Source organism: Falco peregrinus, chromosome 10 (assembly GCF_023634155.1).
Source record: "Falco peregrinus isolate bFalPer1 chromosome 10, bFalPer1.pri, whole genome shotgun sequence".
In the NCBI taxonomy this organism is placed as follows: Eukaryota; Metazoa; Chordata; class Aves; order Falconiformes; family Falconidae; genus Falco; species Falco peregrinus.
Genome location: NC_073730.1, coordinates 22,759,293 through 22,774,313, shown reverse-complemented (window position 1 = coordinate 22,774,313; position 15,021 = coordinate 22,759,293). Strand labels below are relative to the sequence as shown.

Genomic DNA, 15,021 nt, shown 5'->3' with positions numbered 1-15,021 from the left:
AAGATACAAAGCACAAATAACTCAACAGATGGGCGGGATGCTGCCCGTTATCCACATTACTCCCTCAACCTCAGGCGGGCAAGACCTCATAGTATCATGGGAAAAGTAAATTATTACAATATCGACAGGCTTTCCTGGCTGAGTGATACACATATATGCCTTCTCCTCTGTAAAAGGAACAAAATGCTTATGCAGCTGTACCCAGAGATTACAGTTCCTGACCTCATACAATAAATGGGTCTTCAGAGAGATCCAAAAAAGAAAAGCGTAACAATTTCAGAGTGCCCAATTTGGCATACAGAGAGGAAGACACTGATTGCAAAGCACGATGGCATCTGCAGGATAGCTGGACAAGCTGATACACAAATCATCACTGGCAAATGGAGAAACTCCTGCATTCTTTCTTACTTTGCACCTTACTTTGGTTGGACCTCAGAATGGACCAAAGCAAGGGCCGCCTTCTTCAAGCACTGTACAGACCATTAAAGGCTGCAGCCTCGCAGAAGGCTTGGGCAGAGGCAGGCTGAGGAGAGACGAGGAGGGAACAAGCACAGACTAACAGGCTCTTCCTGCTACCATCCACTTTTCCTGGTATTAGCAAAGGGACTGAATCCACCATCAGAAATGTGAAAATAATGTGAAAATACTGTGAGGTGGAAGGGATCAAGCATAAACTTCAAAAATCACACCAGCACCATAAACCAGACTTCAATTTGTTAAACAGACCTGCCCTGGCTCAAGTAAAATCTCATTGATAATCTCAATACTGAGGCCAGCTGCTCTCTCCAGCAAGCAGAAACAGATTCATACCAGTGCAAAAAGACAGCCAGGCTTGTAGAAAGAGGCAATTATCTTTGAATAAACCATTACTACACAGTTGGAGGAGGCAGACAAGCTTTTGGGCACACCAGATCTTCTTGAATGCTTCAAGCTAATTATAACAGGCCAAAAAGAATCAGTCAATAGATTTAAAAAAAACCAACAACAAAACAACAACAGCAAGAAGCACACATCCAACATGAGGAGAAATACTCCCTGTGGCCCAACTCTGAGACCTGTGAGTGGCATGCTCTGCTGGGCTCTGCTCTCCCAGGAGAGACCTCCGCTTCCTACCCAGAAAAGAGAAGTTGCTCACGTAAGCTTCCCCACTGCACCAGGCTGCACATTTCAATAAGACAAATCTGCAGCATTGCAGATAACAGAGCCCAGCCACCACATGCCACCACTTTTCTCTGGGCTCACAGGAAGCCCATACAGAGAGCTGCTCACACACTGAGCCGTGCCAAGAAAAGAGGCAGAAGTTTACCTGATGGGACTGCAAGCCAATGATGGAGGAATATGCCTGGATAGTGACAAAGATTTCTGGCTGGTAGATAATGTCTGAACCAGGGATACGGAAGGGTCGTAACAATCCCACCAAGCATCGGGAAAGGGCATGAAACACTTCATCAAAAATTATCTCCCCCGTTGAGTCATCCTACGGAAACAGAGAAAGGGAAGGGCTTTTTCATCTTCTAGGACTTTCAGTCTCATTGCTGGTTGCCCCACCACACAGAGCCAACAGCAAACACCCTTCTGCAATGGCAGCTGGACTAAAGTGACAGCTCCCCATAAACTACAAAGTCATATACTGACCATTCAGCAGAGAAGCAGGATCTGCCATTAAGCTGCCTAGCTAGGAGCGCTGCATGCCTCCCTCCCGCAAAAAGCAAGATTTCTGAAAAAGCTCAAACTAGCACAGAAAGGAATAAGCCTTTCAGCAAACAGAACTGCGTCCAGCTTTTCAATGCAGAACACCCCAAAGAGGCAGTTTCTGCACTTACCACAATCCCTGTGGAAGGGCTCAGGTCAAGTTCAATTACAAATCGGTACTGGCGGGCCAGGAAGGTGACCCGTGTAGAGGGCACGAGGAGATAGGGCCTGGGCTGGACGGGCTCGTCTGGCTGCCACCCGTTAGGCAGGATGCTGAGAACATCAAGTTCATTTTCTGACTTTACCTGTAACAAGTAAACGGTACACGAGAGAATGTCAAGCCAAGCCAAAGGAAAAACCAGAGAAGGGAACTGGGTTAAAACTTTCTGCAGGCTCCAGCTGCTCGTGAGTGGCATGGAGCCAGCTTGCTCCACCACATCGGGCCGTGGTGACACCAACTCACCAGCTCCGGCTCGGGCACTGCCCAGATGACCTGATGGAGCCGGCTGAGGACCCAGGCCAGGCGCACGTTGCGGGAGATGCGATAGTCTTTCTTCATCAGGAGGAAGACATGCCCTGCCTCCTCCACCTGCGGCGGGAGCACAGCGACCCAGGTCACCCCCGGGGGGCACCTGGGCCTGCCCCCGCCCTGCCGCCCGCCCCCAGACTGCTTCGGCCCCGCACCCCTCGCCTCCCCTCACCGCCAGCCCGGCCCCACCGCCGCCCTGGCCCCCGCGCCGCGGCTACCCCTCACCTCGCTCCTACCCCCGCTTCCCCGACTCCCCCCTGCCTGGCCCAGCCCTACCCCGGCCCAGCCCCGGCTCCCCCGGCCCGCTCCCACCTCCGAGTCGGGCCTCTCGGCGGCCGCCATGTCCGGCGCGGCCCCGCCCCGCGCCCCTTGACCTGCGCCCTGCCGCCCGCCCGGCCCCGCCCCCCGCTGCGCACGGCTGACCCGGAAGCGCCGCTCTCCCGTGGCAACGGGGCGGCGCGCCATGCAGGTGAGGGGCGCCGGGGCCGGGGGCAGCGCGGGGGGGCTGGGCCGGTGCTGCAGGTCCGTTCGGGCCGGGGCCGGGACCTTGCCGCGGGCGGGAGGCAGGCAGCCAGCTAGGCCGGCCTGCGGGGCCGTTCCGTGCTGGGCCTGGACCCCGCTTTTCGGTGCCTCCCGCCCACGGACGCTCCGAGCTCCGCGGGGCTCGGCCTGGGGCGGTGTCAGCGCTGCTGCCGCCCGGCCGCGGCGGTTGATTCCTGCCTGTCCTCGGCCCGGCCGCCCCCACAGGTCAGACCCATGCGGGGTGCGGCAGCCGGGCTTCCAGGGTGGGCTCGCCCTCGGGCAGCTGGCCCGAGGCTTCCCTGTGCGGCGGCCTCCTCAGGCAGCACGGCGGGAGAGTGAGCGTGTGTGTGGATTTCTGGGTGCTCCTCTCCTCCTCAGTCCTTGCTGCAGCCCGTGGTAAGAGTTATCTCACCAAAGGTCCACCTGCCCAGCAGCCTGGCTTTGCCACTAGCCAAGAAGCCGATACCAAAAAGAAGTTGTAAGAGCAAAATAACCTACTGATGTTATTCTGTGTGAGCTATTGCTAGCACACCCCTTGTGTGTAATAGCCTTGAATGGATTTTCATGGATAGAAGAAGGATCCAGTTACTTTTTGAAGCAGTGTGAATTTTTAGCATCCGTAATGTCTAGTGGAAAAGGGTTGCAGAGGTTAATAACAGGTTAACGGGCTGTAAAGATCTGCCTCCTTTGGTTGGTTTGAAACCACTATCTGCTGGCTTAGTGCAAGTCTCCTGATTGTCCTACCAGAAAAGAAAGCAAAGATGGTTGTCCTGCAATTCCTCTTCTATAGGGTTTGTTATATTGTGTCTCCTCTTTTCAGCCATTTGCATGTACCGGTCTCTTTGTTTTTAACTGCTGCATCAATGGAACTGATGAATATTCTTGATCATCCTTGTTGTCTTTATCTGTACATATTCCTACTATATCCCTTTTCAGTTGGAGGGACAAGAGTGACATGTAATATTTGAGATACGAGGCATGAATTTATAGGATGGCATAATGATGCTTAGTTTTCTGTTGCTTTCCTAATAAATCTTATTATCGCTTTACATACTTGACTGCTTCTTGAGCCTTGGACAGATGTTCTCATGGGTTACCCTCATGGGTTACCCTCAGATAATCCCAAGATTTTGTTTCTAAGTGATAACGTTTTCAGCTCAGAGAATGTCATTGTTTACAGAAAGTCAGGTTTCTTTGTGTGGTTTTTTTGCCCCTTTGTTTTGCCATGTGTGTTGCTTTACATTTACCTACTCTGAATTTCACCTTTACCTCTTGGTTGCTGCGTATCAGGATGTCCTTCAGCCACCTCTCCCATAAGCCCTATCTGTACTACCTCAGGGAAATTTTGTATTGCTAACAAACTCCTTAAAGCATTGCTTGGATGTAGCGTGTACCTACAAGAGGCACAGCATTCCTTGGAAACACGGGTCTTGTTGCGTGCATGCTTTGCAGTGCTTACATCTGCTTCCAGCTCTTAACGGCTTTGGAGAGAGCCTATGAAAGAAGGAGGCTTGGAGTATGCTGCTGCTGCAAGAGCAACATGTGTGCAATAGGATTTTGTTCATCCTCTTGAGGGCTTCCTGGATAAGCGCAGGCAATGGGTCAGGTGAATTGTGGGTGCATATGCCTGGCACCCCTGCAGTAAAACTGGCTGCCAGCCCAACTTGTAATACAGGCATTAGTTAATCTTCTTGCACAAACACAGTGCACGCAAACAGTTGTAGACTCATTTCTTAATTGCACAGGAACTGACTAGTCCTATCACAAGATGGAGGAGAGCGCTTTTATCTTGAGGTGAAACACCCAGCAATCCGCTCCGTGAATCTACTCCATGGACTGGGGATCAAATTTTAACAAAATTAACTCAGCTGTTTCTTCTAAGGTGGATAAATGAAGTGAAGTCTGATCAGTGATTACCAAAAAAAAGCCTTTATAGTCTTGTCAGGCTACAAATAATGATTTTGTGTTCTTGTGAAAATGGAAGATACCTGATCATCTCTCTGGTGAAGCTCACACGGGCCTAGTATGTTTAAACAGAACAACAACTAACCCAATAGCAAGCGTGCCAACAGCCTGAGTCACTCTATCTGCTTTCCCAATCGGCATTCCCTTTCTATTATTTGATTGCTTTGTCCCACCCTCCTCATGGATTATTATTGTACAGTTCCCAACTTATATGAGCAGTTCATTAGGGCTGGGACTTTAATTACATTTTGTGCAATACTGTAGTATGAATAAATTAGAATAGATAAGACTCCAAAGGGTTTTTGCAAGAGTCAAGGATATGTCTTGGTGTCTTTGGCAACAGATCCCTTGTCCTGACACTTTGTCTGTCACCGTCCTCCGTCACCTGGGGATGTCAGTGGAAAAGCTTATTTAAACAAAATAAGCCGGGGCAAAAGGCAGGAGGTGACGTGTGCGTGTTTTAGTATGTGTGATCTGTGTTACAGCAGGGCCTCCTGCAGCTGGGAAGGCACAAGTAGAATAGGAGCTGCCAGTTTTCTTTAGCAGCTGGAAGTGGCATTTGGGCAGGAAGAAAGTAAAGAATGTGATGAGGAGCAGAAACGAGGCTTTAGGCCGTAGTAAAAAAAAATACAACAACCTTATACTCACTTTGCAACAGGATGAAGACATCACTGTGCCCACATCTGCTGTCAGAAAAAGTGAAGGGAATGCTGATCTACTTTGAGCTGGGTTAGCTTAAATGGCTCACAAAGGTGGCGTGAGCTAACTTTGGTGACTGCCTGATGTGGTAAAAAGCAAGTGTAAGTGAGAATGTCTTCGCTATATTCACCTAGGTCTTAAAAGGACAGGTAGTCAAGGGTTTGTCTCTGGCACGAGTCTCTTGTCTCAGTGTTCCAGCCCAAGGGGAAGAGGTCAGTGTGAAACCATAGGATTTTTATCTCCAGAGTCGCTGTTTGCTTCCCCTGAAAAGGAGGCTCTACGTAGGAGAGATTGGACTGTGCATGCAAGTGGATCCACAACACCTTGGGAAGGTGTTAAGCTTTGTCGTCATCCCACGTCTTTCTTGCCTTTTTTTAGAGAGAGGAGAAGCAGCTGGAGCTGACCCTGGAGGCGCTCATCAGTCAGGTGGCTGACCTGAAGAACTCCTTGGTCAGTTTTATCTACAAGCTGGAGAACGAGTATGACCGACTCACATGGTAAGGTGTCTCACAGAGCTAGGGGCACTGTTAATAACTGTTGAAGCTGTTCCAGACTTGGCTCTAAGGACCATAAAGTATGCTTAAAAAGCATTAGCCTGTTGTCAGTAGGCCTAAGTTTGCTTTTCACATTTCTGCTGGAGGAACCACTACACGTCTTCCACCAGAAAACCAGCTGAAAACCATTGGTTTCATGCTGTATAGTAAGAGAGTCATGCTAACACCTTTTAATCCAGACATTTTATGAGAACTAGACTTGCATCTGCAGTGGCTGGAAGCTTCTCAAACAAAGTGTCTTAGGGACCCACATACCCTATAAAATGAGCAATGGTTCTTATGCATTTCTTGACCTTTCTGGCTTTTTCTGGCTCTGCTATGAACTGAGCTTTTATGTTTTCCTGGTTCTGCATGTTTTACCAGACAGTTTGAGAGGCTTGCAAGGTGGCGTTCTCTTCCTTATGGAGCATAAAGACGTTATAGCTACAGCTTAATAGACTATACAGTATCTTAGAGAGGGTCTGCTACTGCAGCAAAGCTTCACAGGCAGTTAGTGTTTATCATTAATGTTGCAGGAGGTAGGAGAGGTGATGAATCCCGCAGAGAGAGCAAGCTGAAAGGGACCTCCTTGGCAAGATTACCACTTATTTTGCTTCCTTGCTGCTCAGTCTGGATAGCCAAACTATAAATATTGTTCCTCCTGGCTGTACTGCTTAGGAGTTAAACTGTTTCTCAGACCTTGCTCTAAAATTGCACTGGGAGAGTTAGTGATAAGGAAAGCATTGCTTCTGTGTATGTTACTGAAATCCCAAACAACTGCCACTTCCAGTGGTACTGCTTGTAATGTCCCTGAGCTATTTGCAGCATTTGAGCTATTTGCACTAGGGACTGGGGTTTGTCTGTACCTGCAGATTCAGCCCTAGGTTTTGCTGCTTACTGACTGGAGTAAGCCAGTTTGATGAGCAATAGTGTTATTTCCTTGCTTCTCAGCCATTTGAGTGATGAAGAGATAAAAGCCATCAGTGGCATCCCTTTCTGTGCTCTGTCCCCTTGATTTCTTTTCCCAGGCCTTCGGTTCTGGACAGCTTCGCATTGCTCTCAGGGCAGCTGAACACCTTGAATAAAGTGCTAAAGCATGAGAAGACCCCACTACTGCGAAACCAGGTTATCATACCCCTAGTGCTGTCACCAGACCGTGATGAGGAGATCATGGTAAGAAAGTTCCCTGAGTGTTGGCCCTGGAGTATCAGGATGTGCTTGTGTATCTGTTCCAGCTTGCTTGGCATTCCTTGTGCTTGGCATTCCTCAGCTCTGGGTGTAGAGAAGGAAAAGGTGATGATTAGTTCTGACAGGGAGCTGCTTTGCTGGGGGGCTTGCACACTTGCAGTGGATATACTTTACAGGAGGTGTTCCTGTTCATAAATATGTTATTTTCCTGATGTTGGGGCTGAAAGAGATAGTGTCTTCTTGTGTAACTGGGAGGTCTCCTTACAAGCTCCTGGTTTTCTCTGCCATAGCTGTGCTGTTTCTGTTGGATATCTTTATCTAGGTGTGCAGTTTGTCATCTGACCCACATGAGGCGTGTTACAGAACCTCCAGCATGCACTGTCAGCATTTATTCTCTGCTTGAGTGAGAAAAGATTTCAACTGATCATGGCCATGCTGGTGGGGCTGCACTGCAGACTCCTGTGGGTTGCTCTGACTAAACCAGCACAGTGCAAATTCCTAGACAAATTGTTGAAACTTCATAATGCTTTCCAGATCAAGGTTTCCCCACAGCATGCTGCTAGCCTTGTTCCAGCACTATGGCCTGCGCCATCCTTTTGAGCTGTTTGAGTGCTGGGCTCGAGGAGGTTCTGAGTGTTGCTCATCCAACTCTTGCAGCGGCAGACAGAGGGGCGTGTGCCGGTGTTCAGCCATGAGGTGGTGCCTGACCACCTTCGAACTAAGCCAGACCCTGAGGTGGAGGAGCAGGAGAAGCAACTGATCACAGATGCAGCTCGAATTAGCCCTGATGTGGCCCAGGTAGGTGAAAGAGTTTGATACTTCTGCCTCTTAGTCCTATGGCACAAGATGCCCCTTAACTCTGCTTCCTTCACCTTCCCATCTAGCAGTTTCTGTTTCTGCTGTGTCCTTTTCTGCCTGAGATTCCTCTAGCGGACCCTAGCTGAAGTTTGGTTTCCTCCACAGTTTCACAAACCAAGGGTATCCAGCCCACTGGCAGTTCACAGGAGATGCCATCAGATGAGTCAGAGAAAGGCAAAGCCTATCCCATCCCCACGGAGCCCTCCTGCATGCATTAGCACAGGGCTTTTTAGGCTCTGCTACCAAAATGCTTATGTTTGGTTACACAGAGAAAGCTTGTTCATGTACCTTGCTGACTTGTACCCAGTTGGAGGTATTCTGGTGATTTCTGGTGGTTTTCATTTTTCAGAAACAGATCCAAAGTCTGAACAAAATGTGCTCAAATCTGCTGGAGAAAATCAGTAAGGAGGAGCGTGAATCTGAAAGTGGAGGTATGTCACTGGGGTGGAAGTGGGGTACAGGGTCCAAGCAGCAGGCTTGAGAGAGTAGTGGCATAACAGGTAAATCAGAGAGCCTGAAGCATGGGAAACACAGATGAGCAGCATAGATGAAGCATAGATGAAAGCATTCTAGCAGATGCAAGATTGGCTGTCCTAGAGCCCCCTAATTTGAAAAGGGGTCCTGTGGGCGCAGTGTGTCCTGCTTGTGTGACCTATGCTTGGCAGGAAGGTTGTTCCAACCCTTTGCCAAATCCTCCTTTGAGGAGGTGGTAAGTATTTACCAAGAAAGCATCCCAATCAACTTGGATTAATATAAATAGCTGTGAAAGTGCATTGGCAGTGAATGGGAAGCCCCTTAGCTATGTTCTGAATGAGTCCACAACATATTTGTTCGCAGGCTATTGTGTGACATCCTCTAGATGATGGCTCCTTCAGACTTGTGGTCAACATTTTCCGGTTCTGACTCTGATGCTGGACATCCTTATTTTAATGGTCTCTGCTGTCAGCTGCTCGCTATTCGTGGGAGTGCTATGCACAATTCTCAAAGGCTGGTTTTTTGTCACCTTTGACACATAGTGTAGGCAAGGACCCAAGCACGGGTTCTGTCTGGTTTCCAGGATTCATAGTGTAACTGGGCAGGCGTGTGGTAGAAAAACTTGCAGACACCATGCTGCTCATGAGCCTCCAAAAGGGGATGTTGCATTGCTTATCTAGAACACAGTGCTTGTTACCTGCTGTAGGTTTCAGCATGGAAGAGCCTTTAGTGGGGACATTCTCATGGGCATGGAGGAGTTGGCTCCCTCTGTCCTCCTTCCCTGAGCAGCGTATGTGCTGCTCTCAGTGGAAGAGCTCTTGGATCACCAGTCTTTTGGATTTCACAGCTTCTTGGACCCTTCTGAGACTCTTGTAGGACAGCTTGTTAGAAGCTGATCTCTATTACATGCACCAAAATAACAGAAAAGTAAATTCAGGACCAGCTATGCTACTGTTTAGAATTGATTGCTGAAATGCTTCAAAATAACTTCTTTTTCTACAGGTTTACGACAGAACAAGCAGACTTTCAACCCTGCAGATACCAATGCACTGGTAGCAGCTGTGGCCTTTGGGAAAGGACTGTCAAACCGAAGACCCCCTGGCTCTGGAGGGTCTGTCCAGTCAAGCCAACCAGGAGCTGGTGCCATCATTGCAGGTGCTTCAGGCATGCAGCAGGTCCCAATGTCAGGTGCACCAGCTCAGCAGCAGCCAATGCTGGCAGGGGTGCAGATGGCACAAGCTGGACAGCCAGGTAAATAAGTTGCATATCTGAAAGCAGTTGAAATGCAGGGAGCAAGAAGGACAATTGCAGATGTAGAGATTCTTCCCCAGTCACCTTTTAGATACAACTGAGTAAGAGGTTCCTTTCTGCCTTAATAACATGAGTCAGGTTGTAACAGTGGAGTAATACCTGCTTAAAATTGGCTCAGAGGCTGAAATGGATCCCAGCCATCCAGCTTCAGCTTAACTCACCCCGCAATACCATCTTAATAACAGACTTAGTGAACATAGGAGTCAATGTGGAGGGAGATCACAGTGCAGTTTTGCAGGGATCTATTCTGGGGGTTTTGTGGTCAGATTTGAGTTGTGGGTAGGCAATAAAGTGGAAAGGTTTGATGATGCTGAGTTATTTAAGGTAAGGAAAAAACCAAATCTGTCTGTAAAGAGTCACAGAAGGATTTCATATGCCAAGTGACTTCACTTAATAGTAGATTACATTTGTATTAAATATAAAGTGAAACACATAGGCATAGCAATTTGACTTTGCATGTCCAGCACTTGGACTCTAACCTAGTGACTTGTATTTGGGAAATAGATACATGATATAATAGTTCTGTAAACACATTAATTGGATGTACAGTTGGGGCAAAAACGCAAACCAAATATTAGGAATTACTAGAAAAGGGACAGAGAAACAAGATATCATTCGGCCATTGTATAAATCCATTGGGCACCCACACCTGCAATATTATGTGCAGTTCTGATGTCTGCTGCTGGAGATAGCTTTGGAGTAGGGAGAAGAAAGTATGGAAGTCTATAAAATCTCCAATTGTATTCAGCAGGTGACTGGGGAATGATTGTTCACTGTTTCCCATAATACAGAAGGATCAATGAAGGTGCACCAATGAAAATATCGGCTTGTAGATTCAGAACAAAAGGAAGATACTGAATACTAAATAATTACATCGTAGAGCACATTGTCAAGTGTGTAATAGGTTATATGAGATGGAAAAGTAAGTAGGTAAATTCCTGGATGAAAAATCAGTCAATGGTTAATCCTGAAGACACCATCTCTGACTCCCCAGTCCGTGAGCCACCATATATTAGAAGCAGAGGGGGTATTCTGCAGAGGTATCACTCAGGCTTGCCCTGTTCTGGTATTCCTCCTTAAATGTCCTCTGCTGTCAGGAATGAGTTTGGTGTGGGGGACCTACAGGCCTAACCCTGTACTGTCATTCTTATGTTCATGTTAATTGAGATTTTGGATATCGGATATCCTAATTGGTGTTTTCTTGCTTGTATAATGACTGTTGTTCAGAAATGAACTTGAGCAACAATATTAATCCTAAGTTAATTATGTATTTATGTAAGAGTTAGAAAGTAATTTCCACTGTGACTTGGTAACAAAGAAGGCCCCTGTGATTCCTGGCTGCATACCCACGAATGCTGTCTCCAGAATGGGAAGACAGTTGCTGCTGTACATCAAGCAGAGTGTGCTGGTAACAAGAGCACTTGTCCAGCCTGTGTTACTGGGAAGCTCCCTTTTGATAACAGCAGCCATACTGGGGTTTACCAAAGGTTATTCCCACTGTCCTGCTTTTGATAGTGCCCGTAGTAGAGACTGAAAGAATATGAGAATGAAGTATATCCTGACAGCAGTTGTTGTTTAGGGTTTTTAAGCCAGAGTTTGGTTAGAGACCAGTGGGTATAGCAGCCATCAGTTTCTGCAGTTCTTTTTTGAATTTTAATTTTGACGTCTGCACCACCTATGGCAGTATGTCCCACAGCTTTATTGCATGCTTTGCTTAAAAAAAATTCCTTTTTATGGCTAAATCTTTTGCCTGATAATTCTATTGCATGTTTCCTTTTTACCCGTGTTGTGAGAAGTGGTGAATAATTTCTCAGTTACTTTCTCCATACTAGTTTTCATTATTTTGGAAGTCTGTTAGGTCCTCCTTCCTTTTTCCATCTTACCCCTCCAGCTAATGAGTCCTATTCTGTTTAGTATGTCTTTGTGTGAAAATTATATCTTGGACCATCCTTGTCACTCTTACCTGCAACTTTTCTGTTTGTTTTCAAGACTGGGAACACCAGAACCGTTCACAGTATTCCAGATGTGGGTGAACTACAGTCCTGTTCACTTTTCCTTTTGGAGTAATGTCTAACAGTATTAGTCTACTGATTGTTAGCACTGAAGTGGTATCAGATCGCCTGCCAATTCATTGCAGGCAATAACCGGCTTTGGATAAGTTTGAGGAGGTTTAATAATCTTTATTCTTTTACCCATTTGCTCATCAAATCTTTTCTTGTTCTGCTGTACTATAGTTTTGATTTTCAGAAACTGTCCTTTTTTTCTGTTCCAGTTTGAACACACATTCCACTTTCTGAAGGAGTGTTCTTTGAATGTCCCTCTGTGCTGCTTTTTCATCATTGTCTTTTTGTATATTTTTCTCATCATCTTAGCTTTGTGTAGTGCTGTACACTTATTGTAAGCTGCTAGTATGATGTCTTTGAACACACTCCTGTGTGTGATTGCTATCAGCAAACAGTAATAATGCCCAAGAGGTGGATGTGGTTAAGAGAAATTAAGAGACCTGAGAGAGGCTTAGTAATTTAAATATATGCCCTAACTATAAAAAATGCTACGTGGAATGGGTTACAGGCTCTTGTGTTTGCCCCTCTGAAATGGAAGTGGAGGTCAGTCCTTGGTACTTCTGTGAGTGCTGCTTCCAGCAACTTCTGTAAGACTGAACAAGTCCTACACTGCTGTAGGAGCCTCCTGACAAAGAGAAAGGCTTGGTTAAGATGGAACAAGGATAGAATTTGAGGTGATAGCAGTGGGACACAGGAATTGTCAAAAAGATTTCTCAACAGAGAAAGATGCCAATTTGTAGAAGAGCTTGATTGTGTTAGGTCAGAAGCTGGAAGATGCTGTTGTAGCAAGTAAGCCTAGTGTGGTACCTGGAGTGGAATGGGAAAAGTCCAGACAGGGTTGTTGTCTTGCATGCTCCTGAGCAAATGTTCTCTCATATAACTGGGTTTGCACTTTTCCTTTTTTCTCTCTCCAGGAAAAATGCCGAGTGGCATAAAAACAAACATCAAATCTGCCTCAATGCATCCATATCAGAGATGAGCTGAGATGAACCAGACCTAGGAAACAGCAGTTAACCAGCATTGTTCCTGCTGCAGCCACCATGCTTGGATTCCTTCTAGGACTTCCAAGTCCCTTCACATATCCACACACCATATCCAAGGAGATAGGGGTTGTAAGACCCTTCCCTGGGTTTTATTTAGTGTTGGCTGGCTTGTGTGAAGCTGTTAGTGGCCATGTCTGCTGGACACGAGTACTTCTCCGTTCAGTCAGAGCAGAGGACTTTGCTTCTGGTATTGGTCCCATCTCCTTCGGGTCTGGCCTGGAGACAACTACCCTTTCCTGATAGAAACCTTTTCCCTTTTCCCTATCTGAAGAGCTGCATGGTGCACTTTGCTCCTTGTTTCTGCTTGTTCACTTGGCATGCTCTTTCTTTACTCCCTCTTGTTGAATAAAGACTTTGTTATGCACACTGTGAGACACTGGTGTCCATCTCTCAGGTCATAAGGACTCCTTTTCCTTTGGGAAGGCTATGGAGCAGCTCCAAACTAAAATACACATAAAATTTTGGAAGCTGAGTGCTGGAGCTGCAGGCTTATGCATAAAGAGCTGTTATAAAGTGAGTCAGCAGGGCACAAACATAAGCAGTAAACATCTTTTTTATTGTAAACTCATTATGACTATTCCTCAGAAAGCAAAATAGTGGTAAACTCATTATGACTATTCCTCAGAAAGCAAAATACTGGGAAAGACTATTACAAGGCCTGCAGGAAGAAGGCAGCATTTCAGGAACAGAATCATGGAGCTTTTGTATTCTGATGCTGCCACAAATCCCAACTGGATCTGATTTCACTTCCATAGTTCTCTGCTGCTGTGTTTCCTACAAAGTTTCTTCAGGATTTATGCATTGCTTCAGAGAGGTATTTCAATCTGCTCAGGACCATGGCACCTCCGAGTTGGCCAGGCTGTGATGTCTGGCCCATTTCTCTTTGGAACTGGGCATTGTGAAGCCATCCCTGTTCTATTTTCTGCCCTTGAGCTGTAAAATATAATCTGCTTATTGAAAGATTCCTCTGAGAATAAAGGGTGGGGACGCATGCCCACAGAGCATCCTAAAGACAACCGTTGTGCCTCTTGCTGCTCTTGCCTGGACTTCCCTTTTGACTTGTGAAAGCCAGCACTGTATTTTACTCAATAGCATCTGTCAGCAATCTTATGGGTGAGGAAATCTCCACTCAGCAGATACAGCCTGCAGCTGCTCCTGCACTGCTTGCCTCTGAGCTAATCAGATCCAGCTTATTTGTGGAGGTTGTGGGCTGTTCTCCCAAAACAAAACCTTCCACAAAGCTGTGACTAGGGCACCTATCGACCCATTTTAATATGCAGGCCCTTGAGAAGCATGGAACTGGGATGTAGAAAGTGACCTGGAAGCACAAGCAGTTTATACGATAAGCAAAGCCACTCCACTACGAATGAGCCCGGTGACGTGTCTGCAATGGCACCAGCCCAGCCAGACTGATGAGATTGCTTTTTGTGCCTAATGAACATGGAGCTCCTGGCTCTCTCGGGGGCCACTGGCTGCAGCAGGGAGCTGGTGTGAAAGCAGGAGAATGTTGCTGGCTCCAGTGTGAGTGTTTTGTGTAATGCCTGGAGCCTGATAGCCAGGGAGTTTGAGCCTGCAGGACTATGCCCTGTGATGGGCTGAGCACTGCAGGATGGCTGTTCCCTATCTACCAATGTCCCTGCTTCAGTTGGGAAGGAAGGCAGAAAACTGTCAAAGGAACATACATCAGGTTCCTGGCACTCATCATCCATGGAGCCTCAGCGCCCGGGTGCTGCTTCACTTCATCCCCCCAGACTGGCTTCCTTATAAAGCTGAAATGTCTCAGTGCAGGAGCCCCGGGGCCAGCAGCTGGCTGGTGCAATTCGGGCAGCCTGGGACACAGGCAGAGCCCACGCTAACCTGGCTCTCCTGAAAACGCCTCCAGTGGGGCAGGTCAGACCTTTCACACACTTGGACAGGGGGAAGGGAAATGCAGGCAGGGTTTTTTTCCATAGATTATAGAGTTGGGGAGGCCGGCTAGGCTCACCAGTGTAACTTCCTGCATGACACAGGCTGTCCTGAATTACTTCTTGTGTAACTTAAAGCACTGTCATTAGGAAAACAGTTGATCTTGAACGGATACATCTCTGCTACAGTGGCTGGTACGTTGTTCCAAAAGTTAATTTTCTTATTGCACCTTATACTGA

The 15,021-nt window shown here is 47.1% G+C and overlaps 2 protein-coding genes across 15 annotated transcripts in view; one reads left to right on the top strand and one right to left on the bottom strand.

The window, feature by feature from the left end:
• SZT2 (SZT2 subunit of KICSTOR complex) overlaps window positions 1-2,613 on the bottom strand; it is a 60,574-nt gene extending 57,961 nt beyond the window's left edge. For all 13 annotated transcript variants that reach the window (XR_008748938.1, XR_008748939.1, XM_055814933.1 and 10 more), the window contains exons 1-4: window positions 2,534-2,613; window positions 2,156-2,281; window positions 1,824-1,997; window positions 1,307-1,477 (exon numbers count right to left, since the gene is read on the bottom strand). Coding sequence is in view for 11 of the 13 variants with exons in the window: in XM_055814933.1 (XP_055670908.1) it covers window positions 1,307-1,477; window positions 1,824-1,997; window positions 2,156-2,281; window positions 2,534-2,563 (501 nt within the window). In the remaining 2 variants the exon portion in view is untranslated. The remainder of the gene's footprint in view (window positions 1-1,306; window positions 1,478-1,823; window positions 1,998-2,155; window positions 2,282-2,533) is intronic.
• MED8 (mediator complex subunit 8) lies at window positions 2,608-13,249 on the top strand. Of its 2 annotated transcripts, none has more exons than XM_055814949.1 (7): window positions 2,608-2,690; window positions 5,786-5,904; window positions 6,969-7,113; window positions 7,786-7,926; window positions 8,336-8,417; window positions 9,463-9,711; window positions 12,749-13,249. In XM_055814949.1, the coding sequence occupies exons 1-7, from the start codon at window positions 2,685-2,687 to the stop codon at window positions 12,811-12,813; spliced, it is 807 nt and encodes a 268-aa protein (XP_055670924.1). In that variant the 5' UTR covers window positions 2,608-2,684; the 3' UTR covers window positions 12,814-13,249. The 2 variants fall into 2 exon arrangements, with proteins under 2 accessions (XP_055670924.1, XP_027643913.1); XM_027788112.2 differs by lacking the exon at window positions 2,608-2,690 and adding an exon at window positions 2,755-3,139.
• Window positions 13,250-15,021: the final 1,772 nt, after the last annotated feature.

Bases quoted from the DNA above. Each gene is read 5' to 3' on its own strand.
- MED8 (XM_055814949.1), top strand. The intron at 7,927-8,335 runs GTAGGTGAAAGA...TTCATTTTTCAG, and splicing joins TTAGCCCTGATGTGGCCCAG to AAACAGATCCAAAGTCTGAA. The intron at 8,418-9,462 runs GTATGTCACTGG...CTTTTTCTACAG, and splicing joins GCGTGAATCTGAAAGTGGAG to GTTTACGACAGAACAAGCAG.